The 23,401-nt window shown below is 38.1% G+C and overlaps 1 protein-coding gene across 6 annotated transcripts in view; it reads right to left on the bottom strand.

The window, feature by feature from the left end:
- The window catches only part of CACNA2D1 (calcium voltage-gated channel auxiliary subunit alpha2delta 1), a 423,580-nt gene that overhangs the window by 316,327 nt on the left and 83,852 nt on the right, over positions 1-23,401 (bottom strand). For all 6 annotated transcript variants that reach the window (XM_084784398.1, XM_084784399.1, XM_084784400.1 and 3 more), the window contains exon 3: positions 18,034-18,150. In XM_084784398.1, the coding sequence (XP_084640524.1) occupies positions 18,034-18,150 (117 nt within the window). The remainder of the gene's footprint in view (positions 1-18,033; positions 18,151-23,401) is intronic.

Here is a 23,401-nt window from a genome sequence, read left to right as displayed (position 1 = left end):
TACAAATGAGCAGCTGAGCCATCAAAAGGTATCAAAAGGCAGTACTCCTATCTCCAGGGGCATACCTTGACATGGGCACATACACAGGCATAAACACACACAATCTCTCTCTCTCTCTCTCTCTCTCTCTCTCTCTCTCTCTCTCTCTCTCTCTCTCTCTCTCTCTCTCTCATACACACACACACACACACACACACACACACACACACAAAATAAATAAATTTAATTTTTTTCTAAAGAGTGAATATCATCACTATGGTTCAAGTTCAGAATGAAAGTTTGCCACTAATTTTAATGACCACGTCTTAATTGGCATAATCTTTAACTTCTGCACCATAGTTTCTCTGAACACCCATAGCTATAGCACAGTGTGAGATTTAATGGTACTCTGAAACTTTTGGCATTTCCTGTATAGGTCAAAATTATTACACTTATCTTAGTGAAAACTATGGGTTTTATAATCTCTTTGCTCATTATTAGAAAAACCATATATTTTACAGTGAATGCTTTAGAGTAGAAAGAAAAAGCCTGCATCATTTTTTTATTATTTCTTTCCATATTCCTCTTTCCTTTCTAATCCTGCTCTTCCTTTACACAGCTTGCATTTAAACTGGAAAAAGCTACACTATTTACTTCTATACCACACATCTGGTGCAAAGCAATATATCATTTTATTTTCAAATGAATCACAAACCTAGAACTTGGATGATAGGCTGTAAAGTGACAAGTCTACTGCTACTGTCTGAACTTGTCATAAGAGCCATGTACTAAGAAAGGGAAGTTAAAGAAGGGCATTTGTAGGCAGAAAAAGAGGGGGGATCAAGGCTAGAAATGATGAATCAATGGACTCATGTGGACAAAGCACTCACTGAGGGTCTGAGGAGTTAGTACGCATGCCAAGGGGAAAGAAGAATCATCCTGAGCTCCATGTCACCATGAAATAGAGATAGTTCCAATGCCAAGTCTGGAAGTGGGTTAAACCATCAAATAACCAAACAGAAACAAAGTCCTTCACATAGTGTCTGGTATACTGCAAGCATCCAATAAATTACTCTTATGTTAACTGTCCTTCTGCAGTGAGGTCTCATATAAGACACTTGATATATTTAGACATTTTAGTATTGAAACTTAAAGTGTTGTCAGTCTGCTGAGACAGTGTGAGGATTCATTTCATTTCAGTGGATATTATTGATAAGTTGAAATGTATTAACCAAAAAGACAGCCCAAATAATATGTTGAACTATGTTGTTTTAATCTGCTGTGTGGAAATACCCATTTGAGATGTAGAGCACATTTAACTACGTTGTTCTGATCTGTTGTTTGGAAATACCCATTTGAGATACAGAACATGTTATATGCAATGAAATATAATGATAATGATCAATTTCTGCAAGAGAGAAACATAGGATGAACTATTAGCAAAAAAGGCCACTTGAACATCCACACTTTAAAGAAATGTTCCAAAGCATGCATATCCTATCAAAATATTTAATTATTTATCGAATTATTTTCCTGTTTAAAGGTCACACTATATCACTGTGCTTGGGATAAAAATGGCTTAGGCAGTAATATGTAGAATAATAAAGTCTTTCCAAACAATCTTGCTAGTGGATGAGTCATTGTTATTTATTACTGACCCTTTAAACCGACAGATATAGAATTCTCAGTGTCCACATTGAGAGGTGACTGTTTCACAAGAGACCAGCATTTTCAGAAAGAGCTATAATTGGTGAATTAGGAGTCCAAGGATTCAAAGCATCAATTACGCATGGAAAGGGTGGAGTCTTCTATGACCTCAGCTGTCAAGACAAAACTCTGGTTTTATTCCCAGTATGGTGTTGAGGGTGTCAGTTGCTCCAGAATACAAGCAACGAGGACAGTAGGGTTACCCAGCTGCAGGGCCCTGTGCTGCTCAGCTGCCTGTATGGAGACAGCACACACAGGATAGATCACAGGTGTTGCGTCTGCCATCAGTCGCTCTAAGGACGAGTGATTTGTAAATACATTTTGGGGACAGATGTTTGGCTCAGCCAGACTGCTCATTGTGAACTGATCATCTTGTCAACAACACCAGCATTAATCTGCAGACATGAGGATTAGCTGTTGGCATTATTATGACAATTAGGACTATATCCATCACTTAAAGTTAGGTTGTCTTTATAGAACCCATTTTTACTTATGCTGTGCTGAATGTAACCAGGCCATTCCTACCCAAACCAATCAAAAACCCTGTATTTAAACAAACAAGAAAGGAAAAGAAAAAATAAATAGAACTTAAAAGTTCCATTTCCTTCAAAAGAATACTCTATTTTCTGTCTCAACTATTTGACTTAGAAGATGTAATTTTTAGAAAATAATTAAAAGGTATGTGTGTGTGTATATATATATATATATATATGCACATTATACACAAACATGCATACATATATAGTTAATATGAATATTACTCATAGCCCACACACACATATATATACATGCATACATATGCATGTATATATACATGTGCATGTGTATATAAATATACATGTATGTGTACACATATGCATACATATATATCTATGAATGTTCATGTACGCATGCGGGTATACATACATGTATTCATATATTTATATGTATGTGTGCATATGTGTATGTATCAATGTATGTGACTGACTGCATATGTATACATGCTATACTTGCATATATGTATGTGTATGTATATACATATAAATGGGCTAAGAACAATATTAGTATATTATTTAATAAGTAATATAATAAATAAATAAGCATTCTAAATACCAGCAGAGGCCTCACAATAAGTAATAAAATAATGAAATACTAAGAAGCTACTAAAATATTCAAATATAATTTGGTAAAAATTTCAATGAAATATTGATAGGTGGCTTTCTCTCTCTACAAACACACACATACACTCATATGCACACACGCACATGCACAGGCACACATGTGTACATATAGATTCTAAATGGTAGTCAGTATACATGAAATCATACTTTTCTCTACATAGTAGCCCCTTACACCCTTACCAAATTTTCTCTGTACTCCTTTTCTGCAGCAAATGCTGAAAACATTTTTTTTTACTACCAGCCTACATCTCCAGCCTTTCTGCTATATTGTATTATTTAAAGCATTGCCATAATAATATATTTAGTTATCTATAAACACAATTGTAAAAGGCACCAGAGTCATCAAGACCACAAAATGTAAAGACAAAGTTGGTTTTCTGTAACTGGATTGTCCGCAAATGAAAGACTATTAAAAAAAAAACCACTTCATATCATCATGATGACTAAAAGTAAAATGATAGACGCTGGTCTTTGTTCTTCAAGAAATTGAAGAATAAACATATTCTTCTTCCTAGAAGACTCTACAGTTCTACAGTTCCTGCACACTGAAGCACAGGGAAACCTGGGTTCCCCACATCCACTACAACACTAAACATTCAGACAGTGTAGGTCTCATTGTGTAGCAGGAAACTACACAAGTTGTAAAAGGATCGTGACTGACTTCAGACAAGATAGAACATCTCTACCTCGTAAGGTTATGCCTGGAAATAAATGGAATAATGTGTGTAACGTGTTTAACACAGGCCTGTCAATAATGATTGCTCAGCAACTAAGAGTCCACATTATTTGGCAGGAATGCAAAGCTCTGACAAGTTGATGACAGGCAGCTCCTGCATCTCAACACCTGTCACTCACGTACACTCACACATGTGACAAAGTGGCATCATCACACAGAAACATGTTATTCAGCGTCAACAGACAAGGGAGAGAGAACAAAATGGGTTTAAATAATGCAAGGATATGTGGAGATTTTATAGCCCTTACAGCTTAGCCATTCATACAATTTGAAAGAGAGCACTAATCCTTACCTTGGTTGCTTACTCATGCATATGCTAAAATAGAGAAGGCCCAGAATTCCCACTTCCATGCAAGATTTATGATCCTAACATCCCTTAATTAAATTCTCAAAGCATTCCATCATACTAATAGTAAACCCATGGCCAGGGATTTTAGGGAATCAGATGAAATTTATTTTTTTTACAAATATATTTCCTGATTTTACAAGTTCAAACGAATTATGTGGTATAAGAGTAAATGAACATGTCTATATAGAGAAAATGTCAAGGTAGCATCACACACCCCACGAAGAGTTTCTGTCTGAACATTTCTCAGAAAGTGAATTCCAAGGGGAGGGACATAGCTTGGGTAATTTTTCAGGAAGAAGATAAGAGGTGACCAAAGAGGTAAGGAAATACATTAACATATTAAAAAAAAATAAAATCAACACTTAAGAATCAGAACCCTAGTTTAAGAGGCTAACCAATGTTTAATATTAGCAATATTACCTAGCTAGATTTCAATATCTGTTCTTGGAGTTGGGGGATGCTATGGAATTCTACTTAGATATTTCATTACAAGAACCACAGCAGGCAGCCTTGGGTGAGCACTGTTACTGTATATCTTTCCCCAGAAAACACTATTGACAAGCATAATCAGATCATGACATTGCTTTGGAGGGAGACTGCTGTTCTGGAAAGGCAGGAGTAGAAGGACGAGCATGTTTTCTGTTTTGTTTTGGTTTTGTTTTGTTTTTTTTTTTGTTTTCATTTTGCCTTGATAATGGTATTATCTTCGAAGTGTTTTTGTTTTGGGTTGTTTGCACTTTGCCTCGATTTGGTATTATCTTCTAAGCACCAGCACACGTCTCACAGGCCACCATGCTCGCCTCTGTTTGAATGGCCAAATCTGACAGCTAACCTCACAGGTCAAGCACTGCCCAAGTAGTTAAGAACTTCAAACCTCAGACCCAGCTCTACCGTTAACCACCTGCATGCAGGGCCAGCCAGCCTGCTGCGTATCTCAGAGACTTGCTGCCTGAGCAGGCTTACACTCAGAAAAGCCCACCTTTGTTTCCGCTCTCTGCATTTACCATTTTGTTTCTCTTAGCACGACACAAGGCCTCACATTTGCCCACATGAAGTTCTTAATGGTGTGAGTCCTACATACCACGTTGCCTGATTCTCTCTTTCATGTGCATATTTATACGAGTGTGTACATGTGTCTTCATGTTCACATGTTCAGAGGTTCATATGTACATGTGAAGTGCAGAAGATAACTTTGGGTGTTGTCCTCAAGAACCTTCTGCTTTTGTTTAGTTTGTTTGATCGATTCGTGAGGCTGGGTTGTCATTTGTCCAGGACTCTCTGATCAGGCCAGAGTGACTGGACTCTGGGTCTGTCTCCCCGTCTCTGGGGTTGCAAGCATGCTCCAGATAATCCAGTTTCTTATTTCACTGATTTGGAAGGCTCAAACTTGAGTCCTTGAGCTTGCAAGGTCCCAACAGCACTTTAATGTAGGTCCTAACAGCACTTTACTAACGGAGCTATTTTACAGCCCTTCACCTCCTTTTCACTTTCCTCAATGGACTCAGCAGGCCCCTTCTTGTAACTTGTAACAGCACTGTGCTCCTAGAACTTGAATCATCTTGGTTGGTCAAATTGTCAACACAGGAATGTTCTTCGTGATACTTTAACTACTACATTCTGATCCTAATGCCAACAGAAAACCATGAGGAGAGCTCTAAAAGAGATTCTGAATAGAAACTTTCCCTTGTCAGAGCATTCTGTGAAAGAACGGGATGCACTACATCACTTATTTTTCTCTTGACAGAAGGTTTCAACAGTTAGACTTTTTCAACAGTGCTTTTGTTCAACAGCCACTTGTTGCTGCCACCACTTCCGGTAATGGTGGAAGGAAAACCCCTCTCCACCTGGGAGCAATTCACAACGAAAAGTGTTGTTTGAAATCACTCACCTCTAAGCATTAAATAACATATTAATCAAAAGAAAATGTTGTAAAAATTGGGACACTAGCAGTGATAGGTCCAAGGAACACTCACAAGGCTCACAGATCCATTTCAGTCTTAGGTGGAATTGGGAGGGCTGAGACACTACACTTAGTGTTTTACTAGCTCTCCTGTTGGACCTCAGATTCCTACCATTATATTTACTTTAAATATAAAAACCCATGAAGATGCAACCAAAATTGTGATTTCAGACCAAAAATGGGGTGCATATCTGGAACTCTCCATGTAACATGTCTTAAGAACAGGAGCCAGATTGTATGTGCTTCCTGTTGAAGTCAGAATCTGCTTTTAAATAATTCAGTGCTCTGAGTGAAAATTCTCATAGGCTGTTATATTTATTTATTTTCAATGGCCAAAAGTATTACCTAATTTCTTTGTACCCATCCAAATTGCTAACTACTTAGTAAAAATGTAAACAAATATGTACTTTACTGAACCAAAATATCCTAAATAAGGTTAATATTCTCTGTATAAATGAAAATAGAACATCACTCCACCTTCAGACAATGAATACACTTGCCGACACCCAGCTTTTTAAAGCCCTACTTAGCCTTCCATGGCAGCAGGACACATGCCTGTCTCTCCGCTTATCACGAGGCCTGCTTCTCAAAGGGCTTTCAAGTGGTTTTGATATGTGAATAATTCTGCTCATTCCTAACATTGTATCAAATACTGGTGGCAAGAGCTTAAAAGAGGATTTATTTTGCTTCATAACTTCAAGGTTTCAGTCCTGTGGAACGGCTCCATTGCTTTCAGGCTGTGGTGAAGGAGAACATCATAGCAGAAAACCTATGGTTTAGCAAAGATGCTCACCCCAGGAAGGCCAGGAAGGACAGACTTGAGAGGAAGTGTCCCAAGATAAGATGCATCCTTCAAAGTTATCCCCATCCCTGCTCCAGGAATCTACTTCTTGCAACAACACCCGGCCCCCTTAATAGTGCATTCAGTTTAGGTTTATCACTTATTAAACAGAGCAAGTCCTCAGCATCTAAACACTGTTCGAAAGCCTAGGAGCTGGCAGCCCAGTCTGTAAGGCACAGGCCTTCAGGAGACAGCCTTAGACTCTCGCCACAAGAATGGCTGTGTCTAGAATTTAAAGCACACTGCTTATATACCACACTCTTAGCACCTTGAACCTGAGGGGTATAATAGCTTCATTTAGTAATAAAAGAATCAGTAAAAAGCAAAGGGATAGAAATGCACCACAAAGAGCTCTTCTTGCCTATAAAAATATGACTAAAAAAATAAAAAAGCATTTTTTCCTCAAAAAGTATTAACTGGAAAATTTTGTAGAATATGTCCACAACTGATTTGGTGAAGAAACTAGCCAAACTGTGTTCTGGGCTCTGTTGGATTCGGAAGGCAAATAAAATAGATGAAGATGCTGACTTCACAAGACTTAAATCCAATGGTCCTGTGGGGACCAATGGAGGCATTATTAGTATGACTCTCTTGGTCATAATAGTTACATGCCACCTGGACAGGATGCTTTGATTTGACAGGACTAATAAATTTTGGCTTGCATAATTGAGGTAGCACATATGGCTAACAGTGAGAAAGCTACACATAAGAATTCACATCTTCACTTCTCATTTCATAAATAATTTGGTGAAGCCACATAATCTGTTTTAGTTTTACACAACGCACTGTGAAAATGTAATGAGTTGGTCTTACAAGGCTTTAAACTACTAAGGGGGCACACAAGGAAACACCAAGATCTGAATGGGGATACACAGCTGGGCTTGAATTGTTTTCTAACTCAATAACGATGGGAAATTATGGATTTCTATGAAATTTCCCTGTCTCATCTAGGAGGTGGGGACAAGTGAACTGAGTCTACAGTGGAGAAACCATGTAAGCTCGCTCAATGGGCTGCAGAGATGGCCATGGACCAGAGCACTGCCCAGTGGGCACTCCACAGGGATGGCCACGGACCACAGCACTGCCCAGTGGGCATTCCACAGGGATGGCCACAGACCACAGCACTGCCCAGCGAGCACATCTTATTACTTCCCTTCCATTTCTTTCTGGAAAATAAATTTTCTCTAGAATTTCTTTCCTAAAAGTCACATTAAATCTATAAGAATCCTTAATTAACATAGCCTCAAGATGGTAGGATATATATAAATATATTAATGTTGTTAAGAGTACTGCAGAGAGGCACTGGTCCCTTTAAACAGTATAGCATCCATGAAACACACATACACACACACACACACACACACACACACACACGAGAGGGAGAGGGGTGGCGGGGGGGGGGGAGAGAGAGAGAGAGAGAGAGAGAGAGAGAGAGAGAGAGAGAGAGAGAGAGATATTTAAAGATCTCCTAGAGAAATAAATGTAACAAACAGGAAGAGTACTAGAAATCTTTTCCTATACAAGGGAAATAAATCTACAATCTGTATAAATTACTTTTTTACTGAGCCTGTCTATTAACCATATTTGTACAAGATGTCATTTTAGAGGTTTCATAGATTACACTCATCATTATGTACAAATGTTTCACTCCTAAAATTTTCATTCATTCCCTTAAAATATGCAATAATGATTTAAAACCAGACACCTAAACTGGAGAAAACCAATCTCTGGCCCTATTAGTGATACCCTGTTATGCTTGCAGACAGGAGCCTAGCAGAGTTGTCCTCTGAGAGGCTCCAGCCAGCAGTGCCTCAACACAGATGCTGAGACTCACTGCCAAATAATAGGCAAAGCATAGGGAGTCTAGTGGAAAACTGAAGGGAAGAAGAAAAGCACCTGGAGGTGACAGGAGCTTACAAAAAGACCAACAGAGCCAACTGTCCAAAGCCCAGAGAAGCTGGCGGAGTCTGAGGCTTCAACCAAGGACCTTGTATGGACTGGACTTAGGCCCCCTGCAGGGATGTTGCCTAAAGGCAGCTTGGGCTTCATGTGGGTCCCCTGTTGAAGAGGGGGGCAGGCTCTCTCTAACATGTACTCTTACCAGATTTTTGATTACTTCTCCCTGGCAGGACTGCCTGGCCACGCCACAGGAAGGAGGGCATGCTCCATCCTAGTATAACTTAATGAGGTGGGGTGGGTGAGTGAGGGCTCCCCTCTCCTGAGGAGTGGGAGAGGGGGGCTGGGAGGTGAGAAGGGATGAGGCCACCACGCCACCGGGATGTGAAGTGAATGAGTAAGTAAGTAAATAAGTAAATAAATAAAATAATTCACTGAAGCTAGGCATAGTGGTCCTCAAGTCCTAGCTACTTTGAAAACTGAAGCAGGCGGACTGCACAAGCCTAGGAGTTCAGAAGCAACATGGACAACATGGTGAGCTTCTATCTCTTAAAATAATAAATAAGCAAATAAATATTCATTAAAAAACATTGCCAGCTCAACACTGTGTTGAAGAGAGAAATGTTAGGCAGTGAGCACAGCAGACACATTCATTTGCAGTCTATTTTCCACCCCAGTCTACTTGCCAGCTCATGGAGTGTTGTTTCAGCCATGTTGCTATGAGAAATCTGGCCGTTGCAGGTTCTTTCCTGACTATGTTTGTGTGTTGATGTCCTAGAATTAATGGATGCTTAATGCAGACTGTTCCTCTTTGGAGTGCTTTTCTGGATTGTTTGGAGGTACCCAATACCTTGAACTGCTGCACCCTAGCCCCTCAGCTCCTACTGGACACTATTTTTACCCTCCTGCTGCTGAGACGCCTTTCCCTTTGTTAGATGACATACCAAAGCAGCCCCAGCCCATGAGCTGCACTTCCACCCAGCTTTGTGTGGAAGCCTGTGCTCTGTGGACTCATTTCTTTCTGCTCTCACTGAGCAAAGGTCCTAAACTTGGGCCTTCATTTTTAGCATCCATGGACAGGTATCAAATAAAAAAAAAAAAAGGAAAAGTAATTTCAACGTTGCCTAATGAATAGTGGACTGCCTAGTTTGTTTGGATTTTTAAGTCATTGCCTTGGAGGTATTCGCTCTCAAAGTAATCCTCCCAAAGACATTCACAATATGATTAAAGAGAAGTTCAGTTTCCCTTGATGAAAGAGCCATATTTCACATTTTTTTCCTGAGGAATTGTTCTCTTGATCTCTTGAATGTGGATTGAGTTAAGCTCTCAAGGAAAGGCTTTGGACAAAGATATAAAATATATGTGCATGCATATATATGTGCAAACACAGAATTTTCAGACTGCTATGAAATCCTATGTATCCTAGGATGCCATATGAGGTATTTTGTATCCTCTGTCCTTTCATAATATTATTAAATGACATTTTATTTTACTCATTAGTCATTTTAATTACACATGGCAAACTCCTTTCATCTTCATTTTTTACTTTATTCTCCCAAGTCTTTACTCCAGTCCCCAACATCTGCAAACCAATTTTTTGCATGTAATATTACCTTCTTGATCAAGAAATTCAGTGTGTGTGAGGTACGGCTTTTAATTTTTGTTTGCCTTTGCACGTGTGAGTCTTCATTTGTATTTAATAATAATATCCCTCAACTCACAGGCCTCAGCTTTTTCTCAAAGATAAATTCCATCACCCGATTCTACCTTGCTTTATTGAAAACAATCCTTCAGAAATCCACTCTTGTAGTCTCTCTTTTATGTTCTAGTTTAATAGATAGCCTCTCTTCTGACTGCAAGTAGGCTTATCTGCCCGCCATTCTCAAACAATCAAGACCATCCATACCCCTGAGTTGCCATTTGCTGTATTCATAAAAATCTAGACACATTCCTTGTCAGTCATTTGCTCCTACAATTGTGTGGAGTTGGTTCTATCCTTTCACCATTATGTGAGTTATGGGGATCAGAGGCAGTTGGCCAGATTTGTGTGACAAATTTCTGTCCCCATTTCGCCATCTCACCAGCTCTGGAAAACATTAAACAAGAAGCAAGATTCTTCACAGCAGTCTTCTCATGAGGATGTACTGGAGGGGGGAATGGCATCACTCTAGGAGCCATGGAAGCGGAAAAATTCTGTGGCATTAGCTCCCCCCGCCCCTTTTGGTTTTCCAAGACAGGGTTTTTCTGTGTAGGCTTGGCTATCCTAGACTTGCTTGGCAGACCAGGCTGCTCTCAAACTCACAGCGATTTGCCTACCTCTGCCTCCCAAGTGCTGGGATTAAAGATGTGTGCCACAATGCCTGGCATTAGCTCTTAACCTTCCTTGAGACAAAGACTTTGTAAACTGAGTCCACCCAAGACAAATCGCCCCGATGGACAAGATTATATAAGCGATTGGTAACACTAGGTTATTGCCAGCTAAGGTCCCCATGAACCTCATCTCACTGGCTACAAAGCAATAAAGGGGAGACATAAATTACTGAGAAAAATGTGTCAGGAGAGAAGTGGTGTGTGATTTCAAATAGGCTGAGATGGTAAAAACTGGGTTCACATTGATTGAATAAAAAAGTGAAATCATGAGAGAGTTGGCAGTATTACATGTGTTACTTCCTTTGATAAACCCTATGACAAAATGAGGTCTTTGCAAAAGATGGGACACTCTGAATGTCAAAGTAGCATGCAAATCTGGTTTATTAAACAACTCAGCAGGTAATGAAAGAAAGTCAGATGAATGGGCCTGTCCAAGACACTCAACATAAAGAATGGCAATTTGTGTGTGACAGTTCTTAAAGAAAATAGTAACAAAAAGTCACCTCTGTTGGTTTTGAGTATTTGAAAGACATTACAGCCTCAGCAACTTTCACCAAAAGAGTGAAAATAGGTGAAAATGACACAGTAGAGCAAGTGAGAAAGGTTAACCTTTTCCTAGGGTAGGCAAATACCCACTAAAACATTATATATAATATATAGTAAGATATATATCTTCCCTGCAAAAAAATATTATTGGCTATGGAGTTTATCCAATAAGCTCAGGGCCCGTTCAACAACCATAGGTAGCTGGAAGAGAAATAGTAATCATGGTATCAGCTTTCAGTTTGAAAGAACTAGAAATTAAGTAGTAGACACAACATATGAAAGGGTTCTGCTTGCCACTAGCCATAGGCCAGGAAAACAGCATGAACCATCCCCACTGAGAGTGCTGGGCCTGGCTGGGGTCCCAAACAGCAGCCTGATAGTAGGCTTCCAGGATGAAGAACTCTGTTGTTTCAGAGAGAATGACTGTGGTATACAGAGAGCTACACAGGGCAATCTCCCATCCCCAACTCTTCACAAAACTGACTCACGTACTAAGATATTTTCACGCTGTATCTGACCTTGCTAAGATGGTTTTTAATATTCATGTAGCTGCTCAACCTCAAAGCCTAACACTTCCTTAGAACAGCAGGCGGCAGACCTTCAGAGATTCTACATACATTCTATAAAAAGGGTTTTATTATAATCTTAATCCTTGAAATTCTAACAGATTCAAAAGTATACTCAGAAGAACAGTGAAACTAGCAGTCAATCTGAAATAAGACGTCGTGCATGGATAAAGTTACTTTTCAGGAGCCAAAGTTGTTGAAGGAAAATGTCTCTATAAGAAGTGAGTTATTTCCTCATGACTTGTCACCCGGGAAGGCCACTCAAACAACTCTCATAATATTGTCATTTGCATGCCAAAACCAGATAGTGAAACTCTACTTCTGAATACTCCACCTACTTGGCCTGCAGAACACAGAGAAATTAAGCTGTGACTCAGCTGAAAGGTCATTCTAACTGGCTGGATTTTAAGCATCATGGATGCTATGCAGGATGCTGGGAGAAGCCTTGTAACCAAAAGGCTTTCTCAGTTGCGCAAGAAGAACCTACTTGTACAATGCTGGCATGACAATTATAGGCTCAACCAACTTCTTTCTGATTGGATTTAAGGGTCAGAAATGCACATTTGGTACACTGTGGAGGTTAATTTCATTGTTCTGTTAAACCAACGTGAAGTGCCTATTAATGCCTAACTAAACATTCCTACTTATGCCTCTAGATTAATACATCTGTCAGCATCAGTCCTGGAGGAAAACTCTTTTCTAGTGGACAAAGGGTGCATAGGGAAGCAAGACTAGTCACACAGCTGAGAACTAGTAACTGTTATTGTAACGTTGTAGGCAAGCATCCAGCCACATATGGGAGAAAATAATCCCACATCCACATTGTATATTGAGTGGATTAAGGAACATTGTAGAAGGCAAAGGAGGGAAAATGGAAGAGCTAGAAGAAGGAATGGAGTTTTGTGTCATTATTTCTTCCAGATTGTGGCATCCCATCCTGAACAGGGGTGGTGGAGGTCTAGATACGCAAGTTAAAGTTATAACAATTCATAACAATGTAAAAAGAACACGAAGTCATTCCCTGAAGTTCTATAAGCAATGAACGATTGCTGGGGTAAAAAACTTCTTCACTGGAATGCCAATGAAGAACAAGCCACCTGTACAGGGAACTGTACCGACACTGCTCTCATGACTCATCACTCAATCTTGGGTGTACTGTTCAGTGATGCAGGATGCTGAGTCACCCATGCTCTTTAAGTAACACAAAAAAATTGTTGGTTCACCAAGCTAGACTGGGATGGCATCGTCTCATCTGACTGCTGCTGAGTCCCCATCTGGAGCGAAGTGTAGTTTGTTTACTTCTCCACTGGACAATTGGCACAATTACATGCAAGGAATATAACACTACTAATCTAACAGCTTAAGGATCAGAGTTAAACTGCTCAGTCAGATAAATGATCTAGCCCTTCCAGAAACAGACCAAAAATAATAAAATAAAATAAAATAAACAATTTCACAGTGAATTAAAATATTCATTATTTCCCCTTCTTCATTTTCAAATCTTAAGTTGAATATCAAGGTTAAATTAAGAAGTAGAGCAAATTATAGTATTTACAGCATCATAATAAATTGGAACCATTTTAATTAAAGTTACAGGGATAGCACAGGGGAGAAAGTATATACTGTGATTAGAAAAGTGTCAAAAGAAAAAAATTGTTTATTCTAACCTTGGTCCTCTTTTCTCCGAACAAAAGAACGGCCTAGAGACATTCATTTCCTGAAGGTCCCTTGACTCACTGGCTGGTGAACAAAGAGACCACTGACTTCATTTACATCTCTCAGGGGATGCCCCTGGATTGTTTTGTTACAAAGCCTTCTCCTATGGATTGCTCATTAGCACGTGCAGACATGTCAGCCTAGTTCATGCTGAAATGCATGCTAATGGCAGCATTAAATGCTTATTTCACTTTTATTCCCAAACATCATTAGATCCAAGACTGTGTTAGAAGGGACCCAACAATGTTATCAGGACAATCACAGTTTTCAAGATACTTCTGAAGAAACTTTTAGGGGAAAAAAAAAAGCTTTAAAACAGATAAACCTTAGAAATAAGATGGCTGAAATTGTCAGTGTGCATGTAAAAGGTTAAAATGGGGTACTTACAGGGGCAGGATATCTGCAAGGAACTAATACAAATGAACTACAGCAATTGAGACATATCTTTAGCGCACGCATATTCGCTCTTCCAAATAACAATAAAACTAAAACGTCAACAAGTGTTTTTATTTTGCTTTCCCCTTTGTATTCCACCCTTTTTCAGTGTAAAGCAGTGTCTAGAGTTAGGAACACCTAAATTTGCCTCCTCTCATCGCTGACTGCCTAAGGGGCTTCATGCGTATCCGCCCCACCTGGAAGCTTTATCAGAAATGTACCCTCGGCTCAGTCCACTCAATAAAAATCTGCATTTTAACCAGAACCATACGTGACCTGTGTGTGTATTAAGGTCTGAAAGCACTGCATACATTACTTATTAGATATATTTCCTTGGGCAAGTTTTAAGAGCCCTGAAAGACCCACTTTTTGCATTGAAAAGTGAGATTAATAATATAGTTGCTACACCACCGTATTACTGTGAGGCATAATTAGATCATTCTGCTTGGTATAAGCACTCAATAAAGTCTAACTGATATTAAGTTCTATCATCTACCTCTTATTTGCATGTTCATGATTTTTTCAAGTATGTTTTGTAGGCAACACCCAGGTAAATTAAAGCTCCTTTAATCCAGATGTTTCCCTTCATATAAGCCTACAGCAAAAACAGAATTAATTAAAATAATGCCACCTCGCATCCATTCACAGCATAATAGAGCACCCGAGTTTCAATTAGCTTCAAAATATTTCCCTATGAAACCATCTATTCTATTTTCATGGGAGCAAATAAGTTAAATAAAAAACTCAGTATGAAAACAAACATATAGCTGTCTCCCAGACATAAAATCTAACTAATTCTATGCTAATTAGCCATTATGACCTCTGAACTCTGTTATCCTGCAGGTAAGATCACCACTGATGCCACCTAGGATTCAGATAACACATCACGTGTCTTTAATTTTAAGTATAAATGATAAATAAGAAAAAGTCTCAAAAAGCTCCCCATTTCAGTACGATTAAGACACTATGCATACAGTGTCATTCAACAGTATCTTATAGACATTAAGTAGAATCTTAAGCACTCCAATAGCAAGTACCTTAAATGCTATTTGCAAACATTTACATCTCTAAATGTTTTTAAATACTATTAATCTCAAGAAAATTGAAGATGATAGTGATTTAAACAAGTTTATCTTACCAAGGACTAGATAATGCTATATATTTAAAATTATAATAAATACTGAAATAATAATCTGATATAAATTCTGAACTAACAAGAGCTGTTCCAGATTAATTTCAGGATCCTTGGATGCCTTCTGAACCATAATCAAAAGATTTAGAAGTGTCTCAAAATGTATATAAGAAATTGTAGGCCAAGATAACAGTTTGGAAATCTAACAGGAAGGAGGCTTAAACTCCAAAATGGTGTTTGATGCACATATAATAATGACCTAAAAGATTGCTAAACGGGTGTGTGTGTGGGGGGGGGGTTTACAAATAGAAAGATCGACCATAATAAAGATATTAGCATTTCCCAAAGTTTTCTTAGTAACTAATAATATCAAAACAAAATCCTGGTATACATTTCCCAAGTTAATTACATGCTTAATCTATATTATTTGGATTTTTAAAAGATTCTAGTAGCCTTACAGTACTTCTTTTAAAAAATACATGGTAAAAACTTATCGTGCTAGCACTGTGGTCAGGGCTTAATGGGGGAAGAAAACCCAAATAATAAATAGTCATAGAAAAATTAAATGGAAAAAAGTTAACTTACATTAAAACAGGAAATTATATATTAATTCTTCTACAAATTCTTTAAATACTTGGATATGACAACCAAAACTTGGGAACCTTTAAAATTATTCCTATTTTAAAATAATATATATGATCTGATGATAACAGAGGATTTCTAAATCAGAACGCTCAGAAAAAATGTAGAGTTGACTATGACTATGTTAAAATTAAGAACTTATCAAAAAGTCAAGTAAAAAGCCACAAACAAAAAATAAGTTAACTAGTTTGCATAACACCAAGAATGGCCCACCTATAAAACAACTAAGAAAACACAAATGTGCAAACCATAGGACTATATCAGACTGAATGTATTTCCTCTTCAGAAATTAGCAGAGGTAATTCTTGATTTATAGCCATTTATTTACAGATAATTAAGAACTCTGACATTGGTGTATCTATTCAGAATATGAACTAATAAGACCTCAATATTCCAAGCAGAGAACTGAGATGACAAAACATTTTGGTGGGAAACAGCTTTCATACTTTTATAAAGTGTTTTTGTGAGTTTATTTTTGTCTGGCAATTCTACTATCCTGGACTGAACATAAGATGCTGTTCAAATAATATCTAACTGTGAAAATCATCATCCTTTATTGCCTGTGATTTTATTTCCCATGGCGTCCATTACCTATGCTCATATATAGCCTGAAAATATTAACAGTAAAATTCTAAACATGAGTAACCCATACATTTTCATATTCCTTGTCATTCAGACCTTACTCCATATTGCCCAGAACACGAGTCTTCCTGTTGAGACTGACACATGCAGTCACTTAGTGTAAGAGCCATCCCTGTTATCACATGGCTATAAAAGTCTCACCATGCTACTCTCTTTTACCCTAGCATAATGTCTAGTGTGGTCACCTCCTTTCGCCACTGAGGCATGCGTCATCTGTAACCATCACGGGTAAGCAAGATATTTGGAGACAACTTTTATTTCTTTACTATAATGTTATTAGCGGTAACTGTTATTAATCTCATATGCCAACTTATAACTAAAACTTGATCATAGGTTAAAAAGGGGGACAGTGTAATTAGATCAATGGATCCTGCATCAGCAAATTCAACCTATCACTGATAGATAGTAACTCTTAAAATTGGATTAGCACAGAACATGTCCAGTATGTTTTTCCTGTCATTGTTTCTTAAACAATTGAGTGTAAGGAACACCCATGCACCATTTGTATCGTCTTAGCTATTGTAATGAATCTAAAGATTATTTGGACAATATAGAAAGATGTATGCAGATTATATGGAAATATTGTCATTTTACACAAAGGACTGTGAATCTGTGCCTCTTGACACTGTTTGAATCAATCTCCTATCATAGATACTGGTTTAGTGTTCAATGACTTAAGGCCTCCCCTGTGTGGTATCAGGATGAGGCAGGGCTTGGGATTACATATAAACTAAAACTAAATGAAAGTCAGTGAATTATACAAATTCAGTGGATAAAGAAAAGCAAGCGTGAAAACTATATACAGAATGATATGTTACTATACCCAACATCAGAAAAACTTGTATAGCAAAGTATATATATACTTAAACACACACATATGAGAAAAAGGTCAGAAGTGAATAATTAATTATCTGGAACATTGGGCACTTTGGTAGGAATGTCAGATCATGGGATAGGAAAGCACTACAGTTTATGTGCTAGTAATAATGGGGCTATGTTTTAGTATAGGTTAAAATATGTTCAGCAGATTATAATCTATAATGACTCACATAGGTATGAATTTGCTTGTATCAGCAAAATATACATCTCTGATGTATTATAAAAAGGAAATTGTAATATAATAAAAATAAAACAATGGGTAGAGGAAGCTATGAGTTTATTTGATTCCATAAACTCATCAGTTGAACACATTACCAAGGAGGAAAAAAGTATATCAAATAAAAATCTCAAACATTGCAAGAAACAACAGTAACACCCAGCCAAGGAAAGATAATTCATAGAGGAGGCCCAAACTGATAAACTGAGAAGCTCAGCCAGGGACTCTGGGCCCAAACCCTGTGCCGAACGTGAACTCACCACCAGAGCTTTGGATCTGTTGCTCAGAAGTTTCTCAATGTCTCGGGCTGCAATTTCCACCAGCTGCCGTGCATTATTTGGCTCCACAGTATATAGTTCTTGGTATTTTTCATAAATCTATGTCAAAGGAAAAATAAAAGCAATAGCTGTTTATTTAGATCACAAATTCCATTCTGTTGTGTTCAAACCCAAAAGCAAATAATTAGAAGGATCTACTCTTTTTTTTTTTCTTCATTGTGATTCTTTTAGAGTTTGGATATACACAAGAAAAACATACAGAAATAAATGCAAATTTTCTATAACACTGCTGCTAGCTTACAAACACAATAGGTCAGGCCGCTAATTATAAAACAGCATGTGCCACAGCAGTTCGCATGTGCACTCTGAACTTAAGCTCAACTTCAAAGCTGGATAGCCACCCTAGGGGATGAAAGGAAAACCATATAGCAGGAAAACATTCGTAGAAGACATGTGTGAACAAGGTAGAAGATAGGTCATACGAGACGGACCATAAATCCCCTTCTGTGGCTATGAGGATACATTGACTTCCTAAGTTTATGAAGACTGGGGAGAAGTAAAAAGAGAATGGGTACAACCACCCCCTTGGGATTCACAGCAGTGACCAGAGGCCGTCTACGATGGTTCACAGCTAGCGAAGTTGAAAAGCTGAAAGCACTGACGTTGATGTTAAAGTTGTGGATAGCTTTGTGATTGCCTTGTTCTTTAAATCGTATTAGATGCGGGTATCTTTCTGTGTTTGACTATTCTTTTTTACTTAAGTCACCAAATAAACTATGCCAAAGTAAACATACCGCATAAAATTAAAACCCAACCTCATTTCTGGCTTAAGCTGGTGTCTGCAGACGGATTTTCCCCTCCGGCGGCATCACAGGCTGCACCTGGTTCACAAAACCTGTCCACTCCCAGCAGGAGAGGAGAAACTGTAAGTGGGAGGGTGGGAGCAGTGGCAGTGTTTGTGGCTGGAGGGCTGATCTGAGGAGGAGGTCCCCTCTGCACTGAGCAGATGGGGCTCACATGCATGACTTAACCATCTTTAAAGCCAGGACCTGGCAGCTTTTTATTGCCTTGTGAAAAGTGAATCCAGGCGTATACCAGAACCAGCTCTACCTACTTTTATTCTGAAGCCACGGAGGCAGTACAGGTTCTGAAGCCTGGTCCCAAATGAGCATAGATGCTAAGCGATGAATGTTTCCTTCAACTGTATGCAAACTCTGATCCATTCATCTATCAAAGAGGGTGTCAGTTCTCAATGAAGATACACACGTCCTTACAGATACATTTATTTATTATACACTGGGGGCATGGAAAGTGCTAATGACTGATCTCAGGGAGTTACCCATGTTAAGAAAGCACTCAACCATTGAAGCACATCCTTATGCCTATAAATTTTAGGACATTACTAGCTAATTAATGTTTTTAAGGATTTAAATCTCCACATGCTCTTAAAATAACCAATTCATTTAAACTCTGAAGTCATTTGAACACTGCCCTTGTGGATTTTCATTCAGAATATTCCAGAAGCATTAGTTTTGTGGCTTAAACATCTAATACTTGGTTTCACCCTGCCCTCCTACATACCACCGGATGGCTTATGCTTTCACAGGATGGCTTAGCACGCTGTCTTAAACACCCAGGCTACCCTTGAAGATTTCCACCCAACATGAACCTCATTCATTTCAGACTAAAATGAGACCGTAGAACATCAATACTTGAATAGATTAATTGATTCGCGTTGCAAATAGATAAACCTCAGCATCATTCTAATTAATCCAAGCCTGTTAGGTCTGCAGTAAGAAAAACAGGGCTAATTGATGGAAAATGTACGGATGCTTGTATCACTAATATCTTGTACATTTCTCTACAAAGTCTATCTTTCTTCTGGAGCAAGGAATGTAAAATAGGTCCCACAATCACTGGAGATGATCCAAACATACGTTTACTAAGTCACCTCATGTGTCACACATGTCCCTAGGTGTTTTGAAGAATGCATGGATTGTAAATATATTTCTTTGAAATAAGTATATATTATTCCAAATATATAAAGGATATTTTAGAAAATTTTCTTCTTGTTATTTTTTTTAAATGAGTAAATATTGGCTGTCTCCCAGCTGCTCACGTGTTAAAAGTAGTAGGTATTATTGCGAGGTAGAGAAACTTTTGTGGAGGTGGAGCTAGTGAAGCTCCTTAGACCTTTGGTAAAAATGTTTCTAAAGGGAATGTGGAAATACCAACATTCTCTTCTCTCTTGTTTGTTTCTTTCTTTGATTGCATCCTGGCCATGAGGCTAGCATTTTTGCTCTGCCACATTCTACAACTATGATATGCTTGCTTGCAACTGGCCCAAAGCTATGAGGCCAATCAGTCATGAACCAGAACCTTTACTGAATTAAAAAAACAAAAACAAAGAAACAAAAACACAAAACAAAACAAAAACCAAAAAATGTCTCTTTTTTCTGTCGATTGTTTTGAGTATTTCATTTAGTAACAGAAATCTGGCAAACAGAAGAAATAAAATAAAAGCTGCTTCATAACACATAAATATATTAAGTTAAGGAAGCTTAAGCCTATAGTGCCAGTGTAAATATCTGGGTATGCTATTTTATATATAAAATGAAAATTGGAATGCCCTCTCAGTCAATAAAATGAATCAATATTATACAACCACCCACCTAAAGAACTAGCCACAATCTTATGATTTAAAAACACATGATATACTATTCATTATAAGAGATATTGGGGAGGCTTATAAAAATCTTCCAAAAAAAATTAAGAAAACGTTTTTCAGATTCAAAGATATTACACAGAGTTTGTGGTGGATGATGACTATTCATAGCATAAGTATATTAAGCTTCCAGTCACTAAAATAATCTGTGTCTCTATAATTTTAACATGTTAATTTGTCACTATTTAAAACATGGTATAAGTATCTTCGATTTTTAATTTTTCCTCTTTCCTAAACGTTTGAGTGATCACCTTCATTGACATTTATCCAGTTTTTTTCATGTAGGAAGAGACATTGTGGTGTAAATGGTTTGGTTTTTTGGCACTAGACAGAGTTTCAGTAGACTCATGTCAGTGCCTCACACACCATGTGATACTGGCCTCTGTTTTTTATGAGAAAGAATATAAAGCGAAAGGAGAACTCAAGACAAGATGACCTGTCCTGTGACACACTAATGTGCTTTAGTATTTTATAGTTCAAATCTTTCCATGGCATCCACCTGCCACCGTCTTGACAAAAAGATAACGTCACCTGAAAATTCTTTCTCACTCAGGATCTTAACAGTATTGACTTGTTTTCATCGTTGCACTTAAAAAACAAGTTTCCTCGTGAAAATAATATAGGTTACAGTTTTTAGCTCTTTTTCAGTAAAAACTTCTTTCAAATCTCTTTAGTTTAAACTGAATCCATATTTTTAATATAATCTTGAAACTAAAATGTTTTAAAATATCACTAATATACTATATATTAAGTGGAACCATTTATTAATATAAATTTTAACCAAACTCCTAAACAGCAACATGTCATAAAATGCTACAGCCATCCCAAGAAGACTATTATCAGCATAATAATCTAATTTTGCAAGAAGTGTGTGGCATAGTTAGACGTTCCACATAACATTAATTTTTCACTTCAGAAAGGTTAAATTACAATTAACCAGCCATCGTTGTAGTTTTGTTCAGGTTTTGAGTTATCATGATGAAGATAACTTGAGCTTCATTTCATTATAAAAGAGCAAGCCTACGTCTCAGCAGCAGACGATACAAGTTAATCTGGCATGATTTGACAAGTGATTCACAAAGCAACTTTATACCACACAGGACCACTGAGAGTAAACATATGGACGGACAGAGAAAAGTCTCTTGAGGGAAGGGAAAAAGAACCTACGAGTCAAGTTCAGTACACCAACCAAGAGACAGCATCAGTGTATGTCAAGGGAATTACAGGAAAAGGTTGATAAGTCCCAGGCTGGGATTACAGTATTGCCATGTGTGGCTTTTTATATGGGTACAGGCGATCCGAATGTGGGTCCCCATGCATATACAGCAAGCACTTTACTAAATGAGCTATTTTCCAAGCCATTGAGACAAAACTGTTTTTGTACTTGAATGCAATGAGAACAGCTAGCTAAGACCTGAAGGTGCCAGTCACCATCAACCTGCAGAACTGCTTGTCTCTGGACTAGACTCCCTTCTTGGGATGAACGACCTTTTAGAAGCCCTGAGTTCTTACTGAAACAAAAGTCTGACAAAGTTTCCCCTAACTGGTGAGCCAATGTAGCTAAGAACCCCAGACCTTCTTCTAGTGAGGAGGAGGAGGCTTGGAGAAGTCCCCAAAGAGAAAGGGGGAGGTAGAAAGACAAATGTCACAAAGGACATAACAGATCCCACAGGTGGTTGCATCTCCTTTTCTGGGAGACTGGTAGGAACAATCAAATGTAATGACGGAGATGTTCTGACAGACTGGCAGGATTCTGGTCTCTGTTAATACAGCATTTCCAGATCCAGAAATGAATCTCACAGGAAAGACAAACAATAGCTTTTACTAGTTTATTTATTTTTAGGAAAATTTTGCATGTCTCCTAATTTGGATATGAGCTGATTTTTCAGAGTGTCATCATGATAGAAACAGTTGCGGGTAAATGTTTTATGAACCTATAGATGTCGCTTTCAAGAATCCCATGAAGACCTCAACCTGAAATCATAATCTGTTAGTGATTAAACATTACATTTTCCATTGTTCAGTTCACTCACTATATTCTTTTTTGGCAGAATGCATGTGTGCAGATGTTCAGGACTGACTGAGGATATTTACAATAATCTATAATTTTTTTAAAAAAAATTAAGGGTAGATGTTAGCCCGGCATGGTGGCAAACTCCTGTAATCCCAGTACTCGGGAGGCAGAGGCAGGCAGATCTCTGTGAGTCCTAAGCTAGCCTGGTCTACAAAGTGAGTCCAGGATAGCCAAAGCTACACAGAGAAACCCTGTTTTGAAAAACCAAAAAAAAAAAAAAAAAAAAAAAAAAAGGGGGGGGGGGGAGGAGTGCTTCAATCTCATCCAACATAGTGAAAGCAAAATAAAAAACCGCATGCTGTTTGTAAATCTTGTTTTTTTTTTAATCCTGTTTCATAGGCAGTAACATGTACATTGTATAATCACAGTTTCAGTGGTATGTGATCATGTCTTGAACACATCTTTAGGTAGAGCTATTTGCTCTGCCTTCTTTCATTGTGGTAGAATTTTGGTTGAGCATTTTGGTTATGACTTCCTTAATGAAATGGAAGAGTATAACTAACTTTCTTCCGTTGCAGTGTGAGCCAAATAACCTGCACCTAATTCACTGC

The sequence above is a fragment of the Acomys minous genome (genome assembly GCF_964271855.1).
Source record: "Acomys minous genome assembly, chromosome: 6".
NCBI classification, from domain to species: domain Eukaryota; kingdom Metazoa; phylum Chordata; class Mammalia; order Rodentia; family Muridae; genus Acomys; species Acomys minous.
This window is presented reverse-complemented; position numbering and strand designations above follow the sequence as displayed.